The sequence below is a fragment of the Lygodium microphyllum genome, chromosome 1, assembly GCF_053477565.2.
Source record: "Lygodium microphyllum isolate KBCC chromosome 1, Lygodium_microphyllum_v1.1.10, whole genome shotgun sequence".
NCBI lineage: Eukaryota > Viridiplantae > Streptophyta > Polypodiopsida > Schizaeales > Lygodiaceae > Lygodium > Lygodium microphyllum.
In genome coordinates, this window is record NC_141135.1 from 66,097,295 (window position 1) to 66,121,665 (window position 24,371).

At 45.6% G+C, this 24,371-nt stretch overlaps 1 protein-coding gene across 2 annotated transcripts in view; it reads right to left on the minus strand.

Annotated features, from left to right (window-relative positions):
• The window catches only part of LOC148041206 (protein NUCLEAR FUSION DEFECTIVE 4-like), a 56,680-nt gene extending 32,751 nt beyond the window's left edge, over positions 1-23,929 (minus strand). Inside the window, exons 1-2 of one of the 2 annotated variants that reach the window (XM_087678113.1) lie at positions 23,344-23,929; positions 22,945-23,094 (exon numbers count right to left, since the gene is read on the minus strand). In XM_087678113.1, coding sequence (XP_087534239.1) covers positions 22,945-23,094; positions 23,344-23,736 — 543 coding nt within the window. In that variant the 5' untranslated portion in view covers positions 23,737-23,929. The remainder of the gene's footprint in view (positions 1-22,944; positions 23,095-23,343) is intronic. The other variant, XM_087678121.1, reaches the window with a different exon arrangement.
• Positions 23,930-24,371: the final 442 nt, after the last annotated feature.

Genomic DNA, 24,371 nt, shown 5'->3' on the forward strand with positions numbered 1-24,371 from the left:
CCAAAGTGTCCCCTCATGTGAGCTCCAGACGAAAGCCACCCTCTCTCTGTCAAGTAACTAGCCCATCATGAACCTGGATGTCAATCCTAGCTCCAGGATTTGTACCTGCCAGACTTCGGTCAATGCGTCAGGGATGTCCCTCTCTGGATCTTGTGCATCTGTATAGAAATATAGATGAGGCACGGCTGCCCCATCTCACCACCCTCTCACACTCCCTCTCTAACACTGGAGAGTCGTAAGGGATGACCACATCACCACCACTAGAAAGCAGCTGAGGAAGGGGCTACGAAGCCCTTCCCACGATCCGAAGAAGAGGATCCCTGCCGCACCTTGGATTTGTTAGCCTGCTCTTATTTAGTCTCAGTCTGTCATCTCCTGGTTGTGAGCTCCTGTCAGAGTCTGATAGGAGACAGAGGAGCTCTGTCAGTGTGTTTTCAGGCTGCCTTAGTCTGTATGCAGCCCTGGGCATTTTACAGCCCAGATCTGGGCTGTTTTTGGGGTGACTGCCCATTATTTTGGGCAGTCGGACCAGTTCTGGTCAGTCGGACCAGAACTGGCCAGTCGGACCAGATCTGGCCATAGTCGGCCAGATCTGGCCAGGTCGGCCAGTTTAGCTGGTCGGCCAGTTTGCTGGCTGGGGGCTATTTATAGCTGCCCCCCCAGTCAGTCCAGCATTCACTCATTCATGCTCTGCAGGTTCAGCACTCCTCCCTCCGTCTCCGTCTCCGGCATTGGTGCTGCCTCTGCTTCCAGTCTGTCCTGGTTCCCTCACTGACGCTCCGGGCTGCGTGCAGGGACTGTTCTGTCCATTCCAGTGTATTCAGCATTCATCTCAGTCAGTGCAGATTTTCTTCCTTCATTCTCTGCTTCCTCTCTCCTCTCCTCTGTGTTCGTGTTCTTCTTTCGCTGCGCACTCTCACATGGTATCATCGCCTGATTGAGAGCACGGAGGACGAGAAAAATACCTTACTGCTGCTGTCCACAGTTCCACAACAGCCAGGCGATTCCTTCAGGAGGCTGCCAACAGGTCTATTCCAGCCAGGCGACTGCATCAGAAGGCTGTACAGCCTGCGTTTGCTGTACACAGGGGCTGCCACGTCATCCAGTGACGCAGCAACCCTGCGTTTGCTGCCAGGCGACCTCCTCTGCTGCAGGGCGACCCTCCTACAGCTTGCGTTTTGCTGTTTTGCAGGTCGCTTCTACCCTAACTGCTCCTATCCTGCAGGCGACCTCTGTCTGGGCAAGTTCCCGGTGCTGGTGGTCTCGATTCTGGTGTTCGCCATCAGATCTATTTGCGTTTTGCAGATCCAGGTGGCTGTAGGCATACTCTGCCCGCATCTTGGTGGTTGGTGACCACACTGTTGGTCCTATTTCGTCAGCGGCACAACTTTCTTTGGTATTTTGCAGATTGGAAGATGTCTTACCAGTTTTCAGGCTTTGAAGACTCAGAGGATGAGCTTCTTTCTCATCATTCCTCTGAGCGGAGGCGGGACTATCGTGAAGTTCGACAACGGGATGACCCTCCTCGCACTCGTCCTTCTTCAGTCCATGCATCTCAGAGGGTTCCATCTACTGCGAAGGTTTCTTCAGTGAAGACTGCATCAACTGTGCGGATGCCTTCCTTGATTCCCTCTATTCAGGTGCCGATTCTCCCTTCCTTTCCGAAGGAAGACAAGTTGGATGGTTCCAACTATTCCCTATGGTCATGCAAGGTGGCTTGCATTCTTGATACCTTTGATCTATGGGATCTTGTTTCTTCGCCCATCGACCGACCCCCCGTGGATTCGTCCGATGGCACCTCAATGGACCGTGCAGCCTTATGGGATAGGCTCAACTCACGAGCCCGTTCCTTTCTTTTTATGAGTCTCCATGATTCAGTTCTTGTACATGTTCACAAGTTAAAGACCGCGGCGGAAGTATGGACAAAGCTTGCGTCTTTGTATCAGCACAAGACATTTGCCCACAAGATTTCCCTGGAGAAGAAGTTGCGGATGCTCAGTCTTGATGGTTCTTCTTCCATGAAGGAGCACATCACGAAGATGGAGGATATGCGAGGCGAGCTAGCCTCTCTTGGTCGTCTGATATCGTCTGAGGATATGGCGATGATTCTGTTGACTCAGCTGCCATCACCCCGATATGATGTCTTCTACACCAGCCTCATCACTACGAGAACCCGTGAGACTCTCCTATGGGAGGAGCTTTCCCCGCTTGTCTTGGAGCATGACGAGCGACTCAAAGAGGTGGGAGCCAGTGGCTCCACCAAGGCATTTACGGCTGCCACAGGTGGTGGCAAGAAGAAGAAACAAAAGAAGGAGAAGTCCAAGGACAAGAAGGAGGAAGATAAGAAGGATGCGAAGGAGAAGAAGCCCAAGTGTCCCCATTGTGGGAAGGGCACTCATCCCGAGGAGAAGTGTTGGCAGAAGTATCCCCATTTGAAGCCTAAGGAGAAGGACTCGAAGGCGGCCCCAGCCACAACAGAATCTGCGTTTGTGCATCTCTTTGTTGAGGAAGACACTGCCCTAGCTTCTACCACTCAGGAGAAGCCTTGGCTCGTCGACAGTGGAGCATCTTCACATATGACCTTCTGTCAGGATTGGCTTCAGGATCTTCGTTCCAGAGGGGGTACAGTCACCATTGGTGACAATTCTACAGTTCCTGTTCATGGAGTGGGGACTTTACCTATGTTTTCTGACAGGCGGTCTTCCTCCGCCAAAGTTCTCTATGTGCCTGATTTGGGTTTTAACCTATTATCTGTGCATGGTCTTACTCAGTTAGGTACCCGAGTCATTTTTACTCAGGATGCAGTCACAGTGGAGGATGCTTCTACAGGTGATGCCCTTTGGACAGGTACACAAGAGGGTGGGCTTTATACGCTCACAGCCTTGGCTGCGCGGACCTCCCATGAGCTTGGGCTGCTCTGGCATGCTCGGTATGGTCATTTGAACCTTGATTCTCTTCGCCGGGCTTCTAGGAGGAAGATGGTGGAGGGACTTCCTGATTTCCCTCCTCTTCACACTTTGTGCCCTAGCTGCTTGAGGGGCAAGCAGCACAAGCAGCCTCACCCGCAGGTTGCTTCTAGGAGGGCTACTTCACCGCTTGAGTTGGTTCATACCGACCTTTGCGGACCTATGGGCACGGCCTCCCTTGGGAAGGCCAAGTATTTGATGCTGATTGTGGACGACTTTAGTCGTTATGTTTGGCCTTATTTCTTGGAGTACAAAAGCGAGGCGTACTCCCGTTTCTGTGAGTGGCAGGTGTTTGTGGAGACCCAAACAACTTCCAAAGTCCGTGGTGTTCGAGCTGATCATGGTGGAGAGTTCACTTCTCACCTTTTCTCTCAGTTTTGCAGGGATCATGGTATTCGGGTGGAGTATTCCCATCCGAACACACCATCAGAGAATGGTGTGGTGGAGCCTGCGAATCGGACCATGATTGAGATGGCCCGATCTATGTTGGAGCATAGGAGACTTCCTCATTTCCTTTGGGGTGAGGCGGTGGCTACAGCGGTGCATATACGCAACCGCTCTCCGACTTCGGCGTTACAGGACATGACTCCATATGAGGCTTTCTTCGGAAAGAAGCCTTCCGTGTCCCATTTTCGCATCTTTGGGTGCGATGCTTTTGTCCATGTGGACAAGAAGAAGAGGAAGACGAAGTTCGACTCTAAGTCGAGAAAGCTTATCTTCGTTGGTTATAGTACGACCACGAAGGGATATCGGCTCTACGACCCGACGACGCGGCAGGTTGAGGTGAGCAGGGATGTGATCTTTGATGAGGCTTCGGCCTCTGAGGATCCGATTGATGGTTCTATTTCCGATGTTTCTTCATCATCGACGGACCCCCCCCACCTTCTCTCCCTTCACTTCCTTCCAGGATCACCCTTAGCACCCCCCCTATTCCTCCTCCTCCTTCGGCTTCCCTTTCCCCTTTGGTGGATGTGCCTTCGTCTTCTACGAGCTCTTCTACCGCCTCTTCGGGATCTTTACGGGATATACAGCCTTCTTCAGATGCGGAGGATTTACCTTCACTTGGTGAGGGGGAGTCCCTCTCCGATTTGGGTGCTTTACAGGTTCCGGAGACCCCCCGGTCTCCCTCGCAGAAGGAGTCTCTCAGGATTCCTTTATGGTATCGCCGGCTCATGCAGGATTCAGGTGTTACACACTTTCCTGCTTCTTCTACAGGTCCTCGACGATCAGCCCGTTTACAGGCCCAGCGGGACAGTTCACTATGTGTGAACTATGCTCTTATGTCACAGATTCTTCAGGATTCCGAGCCTTCCACTGTGGAGGAGGCTCTTGCACAGGATATTTGGAGACAGGCTATGCAGGCCGAGCTCGACTCCATCGAGCGAAACCATACGTGGGAGCTTGTACCGCGTCCCGCGAAACGGAAGGTGATTGGTGTGAAATGGGTCTTTAAGACCAAATATCTTGCAGATGGCTCCTTGGACAAGCATAAAGCTAGGCTTGTTGCCAAGGGTTTTGCCCAGCGTGCAGGGTTGGATTACTTTGAGACATTTGCTCCTACAGCTAGGATGTCCACCATCCGAGTGCTTTTGGCTCTTGCTGCTCATCACCGTTGGCCTGTCTATCAGATGGACGTCAAGTCTGCTTTTCTGAATGGCGTTCTTGAGGAAGAGATTTATGTTTCACAGCCTCCTGGTTTTCTTGTGCAGGGGAAGGAGGATCATGTCTACAGGCTGCGGAAGGCTCTTTATGGCCTAAAGCAGACTCCTCGTGCTTGGTACCAGCGGATTGACCGCTTCTTTCTACAGAGTGGCTTTGCGCGCTCCGCTTATGATCCCAACCTCTACTTACGGGTTGTGGATTCTCTTTCGGTGTTTCTCATCTTGTATATGGATGATCTTATTATTACAGGGAGCGACACTCAGCAGGTGGAGCATACACGGTCCATTCTACAGCAGGAGTTTGACCTGACGGATCTAGGGATCCTTCACTTCTTTCTAGGTCTGGAGATCTATCAGATGGCACAGGGCATTTTTATCTCGCAGCACAGGTACATCTCCGAGCTTCTTTCGGAGTTTGACATGGCTGAGTGTCGGCCTATCTCATGCCCTATGGACCCTGAGTCCAAGCTTTTGACAGCTGGAGTTCCTCTTACCGATCCCACCCGTTACAGGTGCCTTGTCGGCTCTCTTATCTGGCTGCTTCACACTCGGCCGGATATCTCCTTTGTGGTGGCTTTATTATCTTCCTTTATGCAGACTCCTACCCAGGATCACTGGCAGGCGGCCTTGCGGGTTCTTCGCTATTTGCAGGGGACTCGATCCTTTGGGATCATGTATGGAGATGGGCTTACCCTTTCTGGATGGAGTGATTCTGATTGGGCAGGTGATGTGGATTCGCGACGATCCACTACAGGTTATGCTTTCACCCTTGGATCTGGTGCTGTCTCTTGGAGCAGCAAGAAGCAGCCTACTGTGGCACTTTCTTCTACAGAGGCTGAGTATCGGGCCCTATGTTCGACCGCTATGGAGGCAGTTTGGCTCCGTCGCTTACTCGCGGAGATTGGCTTTTCCCAGACCGGACCTACGGAGCTGCGCGTGGATAACCAGAGTGCTCTTGCTCTGGCCAAGAACCCGGTGTTTCATGCTCGTACGAAGCACATTGAGGTTCAGTATCACTATGTTCGAGAGCGGATCGTGGATTCGGAGCTGGTGGTGGTCTATTGTCCTACGGCGGCCAATGCAGCTGATCTCTTTACGAAGCCTTTGCCTCAGGCTTCTTTGCTTCATCACATGCGGTTCTTGGGTCTTCAGACTCTCCCAGGAGTTGAGAGGGGGTGTTAGCCTGCTCTTATTTAGTCTCAGTCTGTCATCTCCTGGTTGTGAGCTCCTGTCAGAGTCTGACAGGAGACAGAGGAGCTCTGTCAGTGTGTTTTCAGGCTGCCTTAGTCTGTATGCAGCCCTGGGCATTTTACAGCCCAGATCTGGGCTGTTTTTGGGGTGACTGCCCATAGTCGGCCAGATCTGGCCAGGTCGGCCAGTTTGCTGGCTGGGGGCTATTTATAGCTGCCCCCCCAGTCAGTCCAGCATTCACTCATTCATGCTCTGCAGGTTCAGCACTCCTCCCTCCGTCTCCGTCTCCGGCATTGGTGCTGCCTCTGCTTCCAGTCTGTCCTGGTTCCCTCACTGACGCTCCGGGCTGCGTGCAGGGACAGTTCTGTCCATTCCAGTGTATTCAGCATTCATCTCAGTCAGTGCAGATTTTCTTCCTTCATTCTCTGCTTCCTCTCTCCTCTCCTCTGTGTTCGTGTTCTTCTTTCGCTGCGCACTCTCACAGGATTTCGCCTTGGCTGGAGGATCAGAAACGGAATCTGAGGCAGATAAGGACTCATCGGAGGAGTCCGCATCCCGCTTTGTCTTTTGCTCCTTTTTCTTCCTGGTAGCCGCTAACTCGTTGTGGTCCTTCCTTAATTATTGTGGTCCTTCTTGGTAGCCGCTAACTTCTTTGTCTTCAAACCCAGCTCTAAAGTTGCAAAAGCCTCACTGGAATCTCCATGTAGTGTATCATCAATGGATGTGCACGGAGGAGCCATCTGGAGAGAATGTAGAACAGAAGTAGAGAAAATAAGGTATTTGGAGAGGAAACACAGCCAAACCACGAGCACAGATTGCAAAAAGCAAGAGTTCACATATAGAATAACCCAAAATCTGATCAAAAGAAGCCAAAATCTGCTACACAAAGTCAAAAAATCAATTCAAAACTGCCAAAAACAGTAAAAACGGCCTATTTTGCCCGTCGCCCAGCCCAAAATAGTGCTGAAAACAGCAAAACGCAGGCTGCACACTGCATAAACAGGTATAGGGTACTATCGCCAACAGCCTGATGATGAAAACACACGCAACAGGAGGTGTTGGACAGCAGGCGATGGCAAATCTGCAGAAAATGCAGGTCAAACAAGTCGCCTGTATGGAGCAACAGCCACTTGATCAGCAAGGGTGAAAACAGTCCTGAAATCATCAAGAAAACACAGTAGAAGCACAAATCCTGAGCTCTGATACCATGTTAGAAGTGGTGCAGCAATGGAAGCGTAAACATAAGCTATAATAAACTGCTGAAACAGAAGACAAAAGAGAGAGGGAAAGAAAGAACACAATACAGATGAGAACTCAGATGTATGCTCGGGAAATGGAATCCATATACCAAGACATGAGACAGTACAGAAGCAATGTGAGTCACCGGTTGTGGAGGCACTCGCACCTGCTCCCTCTCCCCAAAAACTCTCAAGTGATGAATGAATAACTGGAGGAGGGAGCCAAACAATATATAGGACAAATAAATGCCCAAAATATGACTAGTCAGCCAACATTAAATACTGGCCAACTGGCTACAAATAATGCCTAAACCATAATAAGCAAAGGCAAATAAAATGCCTAAAATGTCTCTGTGCCCAGCCTGCTGTACCACAAATACAGACTCAACCATGACCTGACTAATCTGCTAACAAAAGGTACGACCTATTCTGAAAACTAAGGATAAGATCTTTGAGGCTGATTGTTATGTGGAAAACTTGGATGTAGCCTATGCAAAGATAAAGTATGCACTTCAAAGATCGCAAAAAAACCAAAAGAGGGTAGCTGATCGCCACAGACGTGCTTTGCAATTTGCAAAGGGTGATTATGTATTGCTGCGGTTTGAAAAGGCAAGGTTGAAAAAGATGAAAGGAAGAGAAAGATTATATCCAAAGTTGAGTATGAGATACTACGGGGCTTTCCTGATGTTGGAGAAGATCAACGATGTGGCATATTGGCTGAAATTACCTCCACATTAGCAGATATACAATGCCTTTCATGTCAGCTTGTTGAGGCCTTTTCATGGTGATGTGCCAAAGGATATGTATGCTGAAATTCAACCCAAGGTTAAGAAGTCGGATGAGATTTTGATACCCGACCAGATTTTGGCACATAAGGAAAGAAAGGTCAAAGGTAAAGTTTCTAGGAGATACTTGGTGAAATTTCAGAAATATTCATCGATGGATGCCAAATGGACGAAGAGGATGACTTAGCAGACCATCCTCAATTGTTGCAGCTTTACCAAGATGCCTTTCAATTAGAGCCAACTTTAGTTCAAGCTCCCCGTTAGATTCAGCAGAGCAAGGGTTTGAAGTATTGCCTGATGCTCAAGGGGGAGGTAGCACGTTCACTCCTCCAGTTATGGACAGCTCTCGTATGTAGTGGATCTGGATATATTCAGCATGCATCCAAGGTACTATGCTGACAGTATGTTTGCCATGAGGTCATTACTTAATGTACTAGTCATTGTGAGATGTATGCAAATGAGTATGAGTTTCACTTGGTCACTGGAACTATACTTTCGCATCAGCTTATGATAAATTTGGCATGAATTTTACCTCAATTTTGAGGCAAAATTGATGATCAATTTCATCTCAATTTTTTATCAACTTGGTCACTTTTGGGATCAGTTTTGCATCAATTTTTGCATTGATTGCTGATCAGTTTTGCAATGAGTTTGTGATCAGTTTGGGGTCACATTTGTAGCAGTTTGTAATCAGTTCTCAAATCAGCAAGTGATCAATTTATGATCAATTTATGCTCAATTTTCAATGGTTTACATTTGGTTCCATGGACAACAACATATGTTATGATGGCATTGATGATTTAGCCATGGTTTATGCTTGGTTCTGCTATGCTATGATTTGGTTTTGCCCGATGAGTTGAGCTCATGAGAAATAGACATGTCGCATGATAAGCTGGCAATGTTTTTGAGATTCTTTGTGAGTCCTATGTTATGTTATGATTGGCTAGTAATTTTCAACATGTGTTGGGCATATGGAATGGTTGAGCAACAATGCACAATGTTGTGCTAACTATGATTCCTTGTGGAAATTCCAATTCACTATTTTGCTTTCGATGCATCTGGTAATGCAATCAAGGACAATTGCAAGGATTTTAAGGGGGAGGGCTGTCACTGTATCTTTGAAACCTCACTTACCATGTGGATTAATTTCTTATCACATGGTTAAAGTAAATGTCACACATGTGAGGTATAACTACGGTTAGAGTAATTTACAATCCCATGACCCGAGAAAATCATGGCATGTCAAAGGCAAAAATTGCTATAAGTTATGCCGCACAGGTACTTGGTGGTATGTGGTGCCAGTTGTTGACCTAGGTCATTCATTTGGCTATTAGTGTCAGTTTTTTTGTCACACTAGAGAAGTGGTATTTAATGGTATCTAACATCAATCTAATGGTCAAAGATGGTGCAGAGACACTCAGGAATGGAAATTGCCTAGCCAATCTACTTATTGGCTTACCATATTATTTTTCTAGACACCGAAATAATTATTAGACTAATTTTTAATATTTAACGACTGAAAATTAATATTTAATTATAGATCATGCTGGAAAAACCATTTGGGAAGGTTGTCATTTATCAAAAATATCCACGCAAGACTGAAAAACGTCTTTAGATGCTAGAGAGAGATATTTTTAGTGCATTCAACCTGCAACAGAGAGCAAGGAGATGTTGGTCTGATTTGCAGTCATTGGAGGACCTTCCAAGGCAGCCAGGGATAGGAGAAGACTAATCAACAGCAAGTGACAGCACTACAGGCTGTTGAGACACGGCACCAGCAGTAAATGACTAATTTTCTATAAGTTTTCACAAAGAAAGTTTGAATTTTCTCTCTCCTCAGCATTCTCTCTCATCTCCCAACCTTTCTACAGCCTTGCTCCAAAGATTACAGCATTGAGATCACCAAAACCTGAGAAATTTCAGATTTCTCTACTGTAAACTCTAATCTGCAGAGTAGAAATTGGAACTAAGCAATAGCCTCGAGAAGCGTGCCAAAAATTGGAAGCTCTAAGACTTAGATTCAATAGGGCTGAAGTTGTTTTTACTCAAATTCAAGTGGAGGGACCAGCAAATCAATGAATTTGGGGCATTTTCCATCTCCATCAAAGCAGGTGAAGGCCAATTGACTACCCGAATCAAGGGGCAAATCAGATTGAAGACTTGCTGGTCATTTTGGACAGCAAGGGGAGTTGGAATACCGAAAGGGATTGGGAGAATCCCATTGTACATCAACTTCTTCTTCAATTAAGTTAAAGAAATACCGAAAGGGGTGCCCGTTTTGGGGACAACAAGGTGTCCATCGTCCAAGATTGTAAGTTATTTTGCATTTCTCAGTTTTGTAATAAATGTTATTGCTGTAATTAAGTTGTAATCAAGGAATTACCACCCATCCACAAAAGGAAAGCTGGTTTCATCATGTGTAGAAGATGAAGCTGTAGATAACACTGTCTAGGGCAGGCAACTACTGTTGGAGCTCAGTTGATGCAGGCAACAACTGCTAGGCATTGTTTATGGGCAGCAAACACAAAAATGTCTATATCCTACTACTTCTCTCTCCTCCATGCTTGATGCATGGCCATTCTAGTGAAAAAAATGCTTGTTTAAAGCCTCAATTTTGGACCTAAAGTGTTGTTGTTGGAATATTCCGTCTTGTAAACTCATTACAACAACTAAAGATAGCCCCAAAGTTATCCTCCACTTCTTCATCATAAAGTCTCTCAATTTTCCCCTCCTCTCATTGCTGTTTACAAGACAGTACACCTATAAATTCATAATAGCACCTCTTATGAAACTCTTCTTCCATCTCAAGATCAAGAAGGAAGCCATGGCAATGTACTACTAAAGAACCATGTAGAAAGGCTGAGAAATCTCAATTTGTAAAGAAATCTTTTGTTTGTAGCGTGGTAAGTATATGCATGTAAGGCATGTGTGCATGTGTCCATCCTTTGCATGATATTGTGAGAATGAGAAATATTGTTTGCTCTATGGTTGATTGTGGCTAAGCTCATCCCTAAGGGCCTTAGGTTGAATAGCGGTTACCCATTTTCAATCCTCAACTTGTCTTCATTTCTTTTATGCGTCCATGGCTGTAATTTTATGAATAATTGTCATAATTTATCTTCAAGTGTTCACTCTTTCCACTTTCTTGAAGTGTCAAGTTTCGAAAATACACTTATATTATCATTGTTGAGCGTACTATGTTGTTCAAGGCATTTACAATAGCATAATGTTTGAGCATGACGCCTTGCATTCCTCACACGTTGGCAATCTATCTATTTGAAAATAGGGCACTTTGGATGGGGGGGAAAACTTGTGAAAACAAGCACACATTCAAGGTGAAAACTCATCACACTATGTAGGACACTTCCCTTTTACCTAGTCACAGATTAGTCGATTTGGATCCACCATATTCACAGCACATCATTATGGCAATCTACTATAGCAGATTACTTTGGATTATGCAACATACCACTGTAGCATTATCTTATCATTACTTCTTCTACTCTCGTTCACCCCATCCTTGCCTTGCAATTATTACTTTTATGGAGAATTTAAAAATCTTAAGCCTTAATATTCAAGTATAGATATCAAAAAAAGAACCAAAAGGAAAGTGTAAGACTAATAAAATTGGGCTACTTGAAAGAAGATATCCATCAACTCTAGAATCACGGTATGGCCTTTTGGTAACCCATCAAGGCATCCTTGGTCCAAAGCCTTGGTTGCTTTGGGGTGAGGCATTTTACATATAAAAAAGAGGTGGGACCATTACTTGGTGATGTGCACATGGAAGAAATAGACAAACACAAGTTGTCTGATATTGGGCGATAGGTACAGGCTGATGATGACAATGCGGATGAGGAGGTGACTACTAGAGGAGGAAAAATGACTGCAAACGCAAGGTATAAACACCAAACGCAGGCAGGAAGATGATAGTGACAAAATGCAAATGATGGAAACTATATGTGGATGTCTTGACATCAATAAATGCAAGCACTCTAGTGATGGCGACGGCTCCACGAGGTAGCCGACAAGTAGAAGAGGCTGGAATCAGGAAGCGAATGGATGTATACTATGATGGGAAGCTCTAACCGCGATGTCCTCTACAAACAAGGTGTGGACAGTAGAGAGAACTCAAGCTTGCAAAAATGAGATTAAGAGAGAGGGATGGCCTACATGTCTATTTATAGAAAGTTTGGGGATACCCAAATTAGGGTTTGGCATGTGGGACACATTTACTCTCTAGAATTGCATTTCTTTTTAAAATAATAAGGTTTCTTTATTAATTAAGCATGTTTTGGGGTTGTTTAAGTCAAGCTAATGCATTTTTAGCTCGACATCTAGGGGCTAAAGAAGACTCAAGAACACTTGAGAGATGAATTGGCCTAGCCAATTGAATTGTTGGTTGGTCAAACTAATTTTTTGGGCACTAAAATAAATATTAAATTCATTTTCAGAATTTTAAAGCTGACAATTAATTTAATAATGCAAATAATGTTGGAAAATTGGATCAAAAGGCTGCCACTTGGCAAAACTTGCCCATGCAAGTGGAAAAGACATTTTTCAAGCTCTGAGAGAGAAAGAGGGTCATTCCAGCTTGGTGCAAGCTGAGAGAGACAAAGAGAAGGTTCCCATAGTTGCTACAACAATTGACAGGCCATTTCTAACCAACAAGAGACCTCCGAGAGCTGGTGACATGCCTTGAAGAGACTACAACAGTAGGTGACAACTATTTGAGGGTTGTTTCAGTCAAACAAACATATATTCGGTGTGTTCCATCAATAGACAGCTTTCATCACTGTCTAGATAGAGCAGCACCTAATTTCATCCATCTTCTTGCAATGGCAGTCTGAATTTTCTCTTTATTCAGAAATCTCTCTCATTCCCCAGCCATTTCCCAGTCTTGCTCCAAAGATCTCAGCATTTTGTATTTTTCTCTGTTGTAAACCCTAATTTACAGCAAAAATTAGGATTTGACAACAACCTCGGAAAGCATACCAAGAGATTGAAACCTCAAGACTTGAATTTTCACGGCTGAGAATTAATTCTCAGCAACATTCAAATGAGGGACCAGCCAACTTTTGACTTTGGAGTATCACAAGGACATAAAATTTTATTGCTTTGCTTAGCATTTGATTAAAAGTTAATCAAATGTGCTAATGTGACTTGCATATGTGAGGTGCAAGTTAATTATTTCACAATGTGGGACCCAAGACCCCAAGATATCAATTGGTGCCAAAGGCAAAAGTTGCAATAAGTTATGCCTAACAGATACTAGGACAGGTATAGGTAGTATCCACTGTCAGATTTGGGCCTAGACTAATTTATTGGCCACTAATGTCAATAGTAACATTAGAGACTAGACATTAATTAATTAATTAATGCCAATCTAAGGATCAATAACTACTCAAGGACACTTGGAGACAAATTATCCTAGCCAATTAATTATGAGCTAGCGGAATCAATTTTCCAGGCACTAGAATAATTATTAAATTAATTTTCAAAATTAATATTACTAAAGTTAATTTAATAAGCTAGATAATGCTAGAAAATGGGATTCGAAGGCTACCACTTGGCAAAACTTGCCCATGCAAGTGGGAAAGACATTTCTGAAACTAGGAAAGAGAGAGACAGAGAGAGAGAGAGAGAGAGAGGGCCATTCCAACCTTGTGCAAGCTGAGAGAGAGAAAGAGAAGACTGCCATAACTGCTACAACAATTGACAGGCCATTTCCAGCCAGCAAGAGACTCTCCAGGAGCTAGTGACATGCCCTAAAGAGACTACAACAAGAGATGACAACAATTTGAGGGTTACTTCAAACAAACAACCTCATAATCGATGTGTTTCATCAATGGAGACAGCTTTCATGGCTATCTAGACAGGGTAGTAGCGGATTTCTTCCATTTTCTTGCGATGTAAGTCTGAACTTTCTCTCTCTTCAACATTCTCTCTCATTCTCCAACCATTTCTCAACTTCCCTCAATATTGTTCACCAGTTTGAGTCATCAGAGGAAGAGATTTCAATCAATCTCTGCTGTAAACCCTAATTTACAGCAGAAATTAGACTTGGCAGCCACCTCATGATGCATGCTCAAAATCGAGGGCCTAGGACTTGAATTAATTTCCCGCAACTAAAATTAAAGAATTGTAGGGAGATTCAAAAGGCCAACATATTACATTTGGGACTTAATTTGTCTTTCAAGGAGCAAGGTAAAGGCCAATTCCCCACACAAACTAAGGGGCAAATTGATTTAAAGGCTTGGTGATCATCAATAACAAGAAGTAGCACTTTAATTAGCAGAGATCTGAGAATCTCAGTTGCACTCCATCCATTTGCAATAAAAGCTAAAGAAATACTGCAAGGGGCACAATTTTGGGACCAATAAGCTATCCATTGTCCAAGATTAAACTGATAAAGTGTGTATTTCAATTTATGTGAATTATTTACTTTTTATAATTAATTACTTTCTGTAATTAGTGTTAAATCAAGTTAGTGCCACCCTATCCAAGAAGGAAGGTTGGTTTCATGGGGCAATTTTCATTTTCCAAGGAGTCAGTGAAGGCCAATTACACGAGCAAATCTAGGGGCAAATCAATTTGAAGACTTGCTAGTCATTGTTAACAGCAAAGGAGCTTTTGGATTGCGAAGGGGATTGAATGAATCCCATTGTATTAGAATTCAACTATGACTAAAGATAAAGAAATACCGAAGGGCTGCCAGTTTTGGGGCCAACAAGATATCCAATGTCCAAGATTGATTGGTATATTGTTGGGTTTATCATGGTAGGTTTATCATGGTAGGGGCCATGCCATTCTAGTTGCTTACGATTTTCCTTTAAACCCCTAGGCTCAATCACAACAACGAGTACCGAACTGTCGTTCCCACAGCTATGTTTGTGTTTCAGCATTTCATTTATAATTGCTTATTGTAGTTGAGTTATAATTAGGTTATTACCACCCCTCCACAGAAGGAAGACTGGTTTCAACTTCAGTGGAGGATCATCACACAATTGTTATCCTATTAGTCACCTACTGCCACAACCAATTTGCTGCCTTTCCCAACTGCATTTTGCAGTCAGCCTGCTCAGTCCAATCCATCTATAAGTCATCTTCAGTTGACAACACCTTCCTCAGCTTGGTGACCTCTATGTTTGCCATACCATTCTTCCACATCCACCATCCACTTCATTGCATAGGTCACAACTCCATCATTCCCTCCCAAAAAGTCCCAGTCCACCCAATCCCAAGAAGAGGGTTCTTATTTACCCTATTTGTCACATATCCTAGAAGGACCTCTAATATCAATAACACGCCCACACTTGGAACAACAGGCATAACCCTAACATGACAACAAACAAACACAAAGCTTAAAACTTAAAGTGTAGCACCTAACTCACTGCCCCAACATAGACCCATTTGAGGTCACCCCCAACCACAAGGCGAGCAGCAAAATGAGTGGGCCTTACCTTCCAAGCCTTAAGAAATAGCATCCCATACCACTGACACACACTCCTCAAATGTGTATGTCTAGCGATTCCAAGGCTAGAGTCCAAGAGTGAGGACTCCTTTCCCACAACTAACTCCTAGGATCCTTTTTTAAGTGCCTCGTTAAGCTCCTCAATTTAGCCGCCTCAAACTTGTGCACTGCCCTCTCACATTAGCTGCACAAGTAGATGCTTGACTTCTAACTATAGTAGATGCCTAAACCTTGTTAGGCAAGTCTAAACCCAAGGTATAGGAATGAAATACCAAAGCACCACCCTCTCATGCCTTGATAGTTAGGCAATGACCAAATATTGCACCTCTTGATTTGTTCTCTCACATCAATAAGCCAGCATATTATGGCACTTCAATGGCTTCTATTTTATGCGAAGGCAGGATTCCCTCCTACACTTCTGTGCATAACAAGACTTGAAAATCTCCAATTGGTTGTGCTTGAAAATGCCACTACCTACTATTGAGCTAAAATATGCATTACTTGCTGATTAGCCTCTTAAACAGCCCCAAAACACACTAAAAATGCTCTTTTAGAGTAAAACCCTACAACGGGGAGCGGTTCGAGAGAGTTCAGTAGAAACCCTAAAACAGGAAGGCGGTTCGAGAGAGTTTAGTGGAAACCCTAATTTTTGGGGCACCCTTCCACATCTATAAATAGACAGGCTGCCACCATTCAGCGATTATCCTTGTTTGCAGGTTAGACCAGCCCACACACCCTCTGCTGCTGTTGGCGCCCAGTTTCCAACCTGTAGCCCGCCTCCATCTATTGTCCAGCCATCATTGACTGCAGCCACATTATCTTCAGCCTATCCATTGCTGTAGGCAACAGCTCTCAGCTACTGGCGACTGCTCCAAATTGTCCTAGACTGCTATTCAGCCTGCTATCCATCATCTCTAGGGTCAGTCAGCATTGCAAGCCTTGACACTCTCAGACACTGTTTCAGCCTACTGTTTACAGCAGACTGTGCACAGTTTTCAGCCTCCAATCGGTGGTACACTACTGCGTTTACCAGTTTCCAGCCTCCACACTGCTACGTTTTGGTGACCAGCCTGCTGCCATTCACTATTCAGCACTCCTACACTCCGACTGGTGGTCACAAACTTGGGATCCGTCTTCGGTGGACGTCACACTCCGACATTGCTCTGCCCTTGAGCATACTGTACACTCTTACATTCATTTACAGCATTCATTCACTTCAGAGTTGTGTTCTCTCTCTCCCTTCTTCTGTTTGTGTTTGAGTTTCGAGTTTTGCGTTTAGGGTTTGAGTTTTGCCCTATGTGTTTGTGTCTGTCTCTTTGTGTTTCTGTCGTGGTCGTACACTCTGTGTCCTCAGTGCAAACCCTAGCAATTTCCTTCACATGGTATCAGAGCCAATGCTCTTGTAAAGAGTGCTTGCGGATATTATGGAGAGCTAGTCTTTGTGCGAGACACACAATACGACTCCTAACCGAATCACAATGTCCCAAACACCTTCTTCTCCAGTTCCTATGATGTCTTATCAGGCTTCTCCCTCATTGGAGGCCCTAAGACGGCATTATGGACTCGGTGAGGGGAACAACACTCCACCTTCACCAGATTTCACTAACATGACAGAGGAGGACTTTGAGGAGTACTATCGCAACAAGTATGGTGATGTTTACACCCCTTCTACCAGTTTTGCTACCACATCCGGACCCGTTGGTGAGGCTAGCCACCTCTCCGCCGATCCTGGAGGACATATGGCATTCGGAACGTCTAGCGATCCATCTTCATCATCTCAGCCAGGTCCAATGTCAGGTTTATACAATTCTTTTGTGTTGCATGAATCAAAACCCTCGCCTGTTTCTTCTTTTGAGGTACAGGATCCGGATGGCTTTGCGCATGTGAATTTCAATAGAGAGGGCTCATGAAGCAGACGAAATTCAAGTACATCTACAGCTTCTGTTTCATTTGAGCATATCACACGCACTTCTCACTTCCCTCCCATCCCACCCTCTTCTCTATCACACCTCTCATCATCTTTCCAAAACCTTGGATTACACTCCACATCTGCATCACACACCCTAGGGGTTGGATCTTCCATCTCGGCTCCTAGCACCTTTTCCTTCTCCACCCCATTCTCTACCTCTTTGCACCATGGTACTTCGTTAGGGGAATGCCACCCTTTAACATAGTGCCTCCCACCTTTTAGCACATGAGCACGCCCATAACTCCTGGGACGACTGTAATGGGCATCCCCCTCACTATCCCCAACTTCACATCTCCCATGACCACTCAAACACAAGAGTTTCCATCCTCAGCTTATGGTACGTCTTCACACTCTCCTTGGGTTCCACCTACGTAGGGATTCCCATCTTCTGCTCACCATGTTCCCGTCCCACCTCCTTGGGTTCCTCATGTGGCTGCCATGCCCATGCCTAGTCAACCCATCCCTACCTATGGATCCACCTTGCACACTACACGCATGCCTAGTGGGCACACGCGCTCTTTGGGGCCCATTCCCAAGTGTACTCCACTCCCCCATCCTACCCACACTACACTTTTTCACACTATCCATCTCCAATCACTACCACTCCTGTTGCCACGGACACTTGGTCTAATTTCATGCAACAAGTGCTTGAGTCTCAGGGTCTTTGGGACCTCGTCATTGGTCTAGAGCCTATGTCGGACCCTCGACTAGCTCACCTTGATTACATCCATCAATGGAGAGCCCACAATGCCATAGCCAATGTTGAGCTTGTGAGAGTGCGCAACGGAAGAAGAAACACGAGCACAGAGGGAGAGAGAGAGAAAGCAGAAGATGAAGGAAGAAAATCTGCACTGACTGAAATGAATGCTGAATACACTGAAATGGATTGATCAGTCCCTGCACGCAGCCCGAAGCGTTAGTGAGGGCACCAGATCAGGCTGATGATGACGGCAGCACCAAAGACGGAGGAAGATGACGGAGTCGAAGTGTGCACTTGCCAAAGAAGGAGGGAAGATGATAATACAACTAACTGCCAAGTAGGAAACGGCTATAAATAGCCAAAAAACCCAAAAACTGGCCGACCTGATATTTGAGGCCATAAATATGTCCGACCAGCATTTAATGCTGATCCGACCAGCATTTAATGCTGGTAAAAATGCCAGGAATGCTCAGAAAAATCTCGGAAAGGGTGGACAATGTCCGGCAGGTGAGGCAAGTTGAAGAATGCAGAAACTACCCCGGGATATGCACATAAAATCCGGACTGGAGGAGAAAATGCACTGAAATGCAATAAACTGAGTGCTCTAGAATAAGCTACCTCCTCCGTCAAAACAAGTGATAGACAAGTCAGAGCTCCTAAAGTCCTCGTCTCACTCAGACTAAGGCTCACAGGCAGGAGATGACAAGGCATGACAAACATGGCTGCTAACAGAGCTGATACAGGGATTGCTTCCTAAGTATCACTCTCAGTTGCAGCACTTCCCCCTTGTGTTAGAGCGTTGGAGCCACCTTCTCGACCGCTATGCGGCTCGTGATTGTACTCGGCGCATCAATCTCAACTTTGAGCTTCAAGAGTTCTCTATTAAGGAAGGGGATGATCTGAAAGTCAACCTGACTGACTATAGGTGGTTACTTGCCGAGTTTGCCACTACTGGCTCTCCAAAGTCAGATGACGATCAGGTTACATTCTTCTTGAATAAGTTGCCCGACAAGTACTTCAATTTCATTCAATGCATCATCTCCCAACCTAGATTGCCAACCTTCTACGAGTTTGAGTGCCAGTCCTTTGCGTTGCGCGAGGCTATATGATCAAGTCCACAAAAAATCCTCATCACAGCCTTATTCAGAGCAGAGGGGGTTGGTTGCCTCTTCTTCGGGAGGGACACCCACTAGTGGCAAGAACTCGCTAGATGTGAAGGCAAGCCAATCAAAGGGTGACTCCTCTTCCTCAGATGGAACCAAAGAATCTAGACCTATCTGGCAGCAACTCCCTAAGAAAAACCGATTTTACACACATTGCCAGAGAGCAGGCCATGTGGACGAGGAGTGTCGCTCCAAGGCCCAAGGTCTTCCACCTAAAAAGCCTCAACAGGCCGTTGCGACTGCACAGTCCAGTGGGGCTATGCCCTCTGCTCCTGCTTCATCTACTCCTTCAACACCCATTGTTGTTGGTGTTGAGCGGCCCATCTCTTTCACTACCCCTAAGGGATTGGTTGATTGATCTACAGGTTTCGATCCTATTGCACTTCATGCATCCATCTCACCTTCCTTTCTACCCCGTCGGGCGTTCCCTTGGCAAAGCCCTACTACTGGACATACACAATGGTAGTCACCTTCTTCGATTCGCATGCATCTAGGTCCTTTCGGATACCCTAGGTCAGTCTAGCATTCATTTTTCGCATTCTTGGAGTCGAGCCCATAGAATTCATTATTCTTAGTTTTTCTATTTTTTTGTCTTCCACTGCATTTACTCAACATACATATTCATTGCATTTATTTTGAGTTAGATTTTCTTTTTGTTCTGTTTTGCTTTGGAGCATCTCACCACTGACCTCTGTGTTTGCAAATTCTCATCTCTTTTGCAGGGTTTTGACTTTCAGTGTAGGGCTAACTTGCAGATTGCTTTGGTCCTCCCTGGGCTAGAGACGTGGGGATGCGTACCGTTCCTTTCATGGTTTTATCATCCTAGGAGTGCTTACTCTTCTTTCAATATGGCGGTTTCCCCTCCCGAGGCAGATCGTGCAGCATCTCTCTCGATGCTATCATAGCAGTGACTTCCACCACTTGCACAGATCCTAAGTTGTTTCCACCAGCGGCTGTTGTTACCACACCACCATCCTTCTTCATCACATGGATACCTCATCACCTATTTTTCCTCGTCATCGACACCGTGAGTGAATGGGTTAGCTTGTACTGTTTTCTGATGTGTTGGGTATACCCTCCCTACTCCTGTCTTCTGGGTCACTTTTACTCAATTGGCCGCATCCCATCAAATTTACTTCACTTATTCAAAAAAAAAAACATTCCATGTAGTTCCATCCGCCTTTGTAGGGCTTGGTAGGCCAGTGGGCAGCCGACGTACACCCTTTGTCCAATGCCCTGTCCTCTCTAGGGTAACTACTTGGATTCCCTTGATACGATAACCATCGCCTCTGTAGTCTTGATACGCCACTAGGTAGCTAGCATGCACCCTTTGTTCGATGCCTTGGGTGCTTTGGGATGGGACGCCTTGGGATACATAAACATCACAATGGCTGGCCTAACCTTTCAGCTCAAGTTTGGGCTTGAGAGAGGGTGCTGAGGTAAAATATGCATTACTTGCTGATTAGCCTCTTAAACAGCCCCAAAACACACTAAAAATGCTCTTTTAGAGTAAAACTCTAAAACGGGGAGCGGTTCGAGAGAGTTCACTGGAAACCCTAAAACGGGGAGCGGTTCGAGAGAGTTTAGTGAAAACCCTAATTTTTGGGACACCCTTCCACATCTATAAATAGACAAGCTGCCCCCATTCAGCGATTATCCTTGTTTGCAGGTTAGACCAGCCCACACATCCTCTGCTGCTGTTGGCGCCCAGTTTCCAGCCTACAGCCCGCCTCCATCTATTGTCCAGCCATCATCCACTACAACCACATTATCTTCAGCCTGTCCATTGCTGTAGGCGACTGCTCCAAACTGTCCCAGACTGCTATTCAGCCTGCTATCCATCATCTCCAGGGTCAGCCAGCCTGCGTTTTCAACATTGCAAACCTTGACACTCTCAGACACTGTTTCGGCCTGCTGCTTACAGCAGACTGTGCACAGTTCTAGCCTCTGATCGGTGGCACACTGCTGCATTTACCAGTTTCCAACCTCCAAACTGCTGCGTTTTGGTGACCAGCCTGCTGCGATTCACTATTCAGCATTCCTACACTCCAACTGGTGGTCACAGACTTCGGATCCATCTTCAATGGGCGTCACACTCCGACATTGCTCTACCCTTGAGCACACTATACACTCTTACATTCATTTACACCATTCATTCACTTCAGAGTTGTGTTCTCCCTCTCCCTTCTTCTGTTTGTGTTTGAGTTTTTGTGTTTGAGTTTCGAGTTTTGCGTTTAGGGTTTGAGTTTTCGAGTTTTGCGTTTAGGGTTTGAGTTTTGCCCTCTGTGTCTGTGTCTATCTCTTTGTGTTTCTGTCATGGTCATACACTCTATGTGTCCTCAGTGCAAACCCTAGCAGTTTTCTTCACACCTACCTTAGTTGCAAGTCGTGTAGGCCCCCCTTTATGGGCACCTCCTTGCACATCATTGTGCTCCTCTAGTGTCCTTGGATAGGGGAGGCTTCAAAGACTCCTATCATGGGCTTTACACCAGACTAGAAAATGCTATAGCCCAAAAAAACTCAAATGTGCCATTTGAATCACAACAAAGGCATGCCCGCTCACTCCAAGCATGGGGTTAGCCACAATGGTCAGGCCTCCAATTCCAAACCTCAAAGGTTAGCAACCATATCATCAACCCCCACCACTAAAATGTGCATGCCTAGCAAGCCCCAAGGCTTGGAGTTGAAGAGTGATGGCCCAATGGTCTTTTTTATAGGCCTCCTTAACCCTCAATTCTTAGTCAACTCCCAAAAGCCACTTTTGCATTGGCAGGCCAACTTGACACACAAAAAACCCGCCCCCCATGAACCCTCGTAGACACTTGTATTTTTAGAAAGAGAGCATTTGGATCCCAGCCCTTGGGCATGAGATAAAACAGGAGGTACAAGATGAGCCCCTAAACTCTCGACATGGCATAATTGATAATGTCGCAAAGAATATCCTTCTCCACCAACAGAGATGGCACAAGTTGCAATAGTTCCTCACCAAGTTCCGTAACATTAGAGACATGCAGAAAGATGGCTCAATAATGAATTCTTACTGCAGTTTCCAGCATTGTTTGTCTGCTGCCCACAAGCTTAGGAAGAGATATAACAAGCAAAGTGGGAGGTGATTTCACAAAGTCCAATTGAGACTTGGGCCAAACGACATGGTTGTACATGCAAGAATACCATGATCTTGCGCTTTAGAGCTAGAAAATGCACAAAGTAGGCACAACTACTAACGTAATACACCTTGACTAGGCTAGGAGCTGCCATGAGCTAGCGAGCAGTTAGTCGGGTCATTATTGCAATCCACTCAAAGGACAAGAAAGTTAGGCTTTAATATGCCAGCCGAAGTAACTGGTTCAGGCTTCAGCCACTACTCACGGACATGCAACCTAGTCAAAAATAAGTACGGATGAGTATATTACTGAAGCAAGTAGTTCAGGCTTCATCCACTAGTCAGGAGCATGCAACCTAGTCAAATAATAAGTACTGATGACTATATTCTGTAGTGCTCAACTTCAGTTGACCATGCATCAGAGATAAACCTTAAATGTGCAGACTTTCATAGCTGAGTGCTTTTAACTGCTGAAATTTAGTACACATCTCAATTGGCTGCCAACAACTGTGTTATGTGTCAGGCAATTTGTGTCAGCATCTTAAGCCTGCTCGGTTGCTAGACATCATCGGTTGACTGGCTTTAGTCATTTCCACTTTCATTTTGTTGAGAAACAACTGCAATTGACTGATCTGCCAAACAAGATTTTGCAACAAAAATGTAGACTCATCCTTGTGCATTTTGTGTGGGGTACCTCAAAGTGTAGCCAATGGGGTTTGAACCCACAAGATACCTTCCCACTAGTTGTTGAATCGTCACCACTTTGTGGATTTGGTGAGTGGGAGTACAGAGATCCTGCATTGTTCAAGCAATGCTGTGGCACAAGAATGGAAGGCTTTGTTGCCTGACCTGAAGTAAAAAGCAGTAACTTGCCAGTAAGGCTTTATGAACATAAGAGAGAATCAGCACTTTCTGTGGTGTAAACTTTTTTAGTGGTGTTAGGCGCAGTTTCATTCACCAGAAGCCGCGTCCAATAAAAGTAAGAATTCATTAGTCTGCATTGATTGTTATTTCAGAGCTAGGGGATGCTCAGAACACATTGAACGACAAGTCTTAACCTACAATGGAGGAGAGAACCAGGAACAGAGCTTACCACCCAGAAAGGCATGGCGGGAGCCCTGTCGGTGACAATGAGCCACAGCCAGCCATAGCCAACAAGGTTCTGAGCAGCACCGATGAGTAGCAGGACCCAGATGGGGAGGGCCTCGCAGAGGCTACCGGAGATAAGACCCATGGAATCACCGATATCCTTGGCATTACCGAGGATGTTGATCTGCTGCTGGTTGTAGGCCAGGGCCGATTTTATGAGAGGGGAGTAGCTCCCGAAAGCATAGCCAATGCCTGCGCAGGCCTGGATCCAGAAGGAGGCCACTAGGACGAGCCATCGGCTGCGCCAGAGGTTGATGGCGAGGGTGGAAGCAGAGGGAATGGCAGGCCATAGGGAGGGCGAAGAAGGAGAAGAAGAAGAAGAAGAGGAAGAATCCATGGAAGCTACTGCAGGGGTAAGCACTGAGGTGGCAGCCAGAGGAGCATCATCATCATCTTATAGGAGAATCATTATCACCATCATCATTTTATACGAGAACTATCATCATCATCATTCGAATTTCGATATGAATAGACATTTTCTCTCTCTCTCTCTCTCTCTCTCTCTCTCTCTCTCTCTCTCTCTGTACACGCCGGCATACACGAGCCATGATGGTCCATGGCGACGATGAGGTGGCCCGCCGACCAGGGGGAATCCAATTCCGGATTTCTTTTGCATTTCTCCTCTAAATATTCGCGGGTTTCCCCTTTTGCACGTGACGGCGTCCGTTACATCATTCGTGGCGCTTTGCCTTTTGGCAGCTCAACTGTCACCCGGCCCTGTAAGAAACCATGCGAATCTTGCTAGTATTTGTGCCCTGTCACACGGCTCGGCTTGTCCAATGTCCTGTCAGTTTCTTCGGGTGAACACTACCATTGAGAGCTCATGGTTATTGCCTTTCCACCTCGTTGTGAATTTTGTTCGCATTGCTCAAGAGAAAGTGCAAGACCAAGCAATGTTTTGTCAAATTGCATCGAGTTCTCTAGCACACATGTCAAGTCACACATAAGCATTCTTAGAAGAGAGACATTACA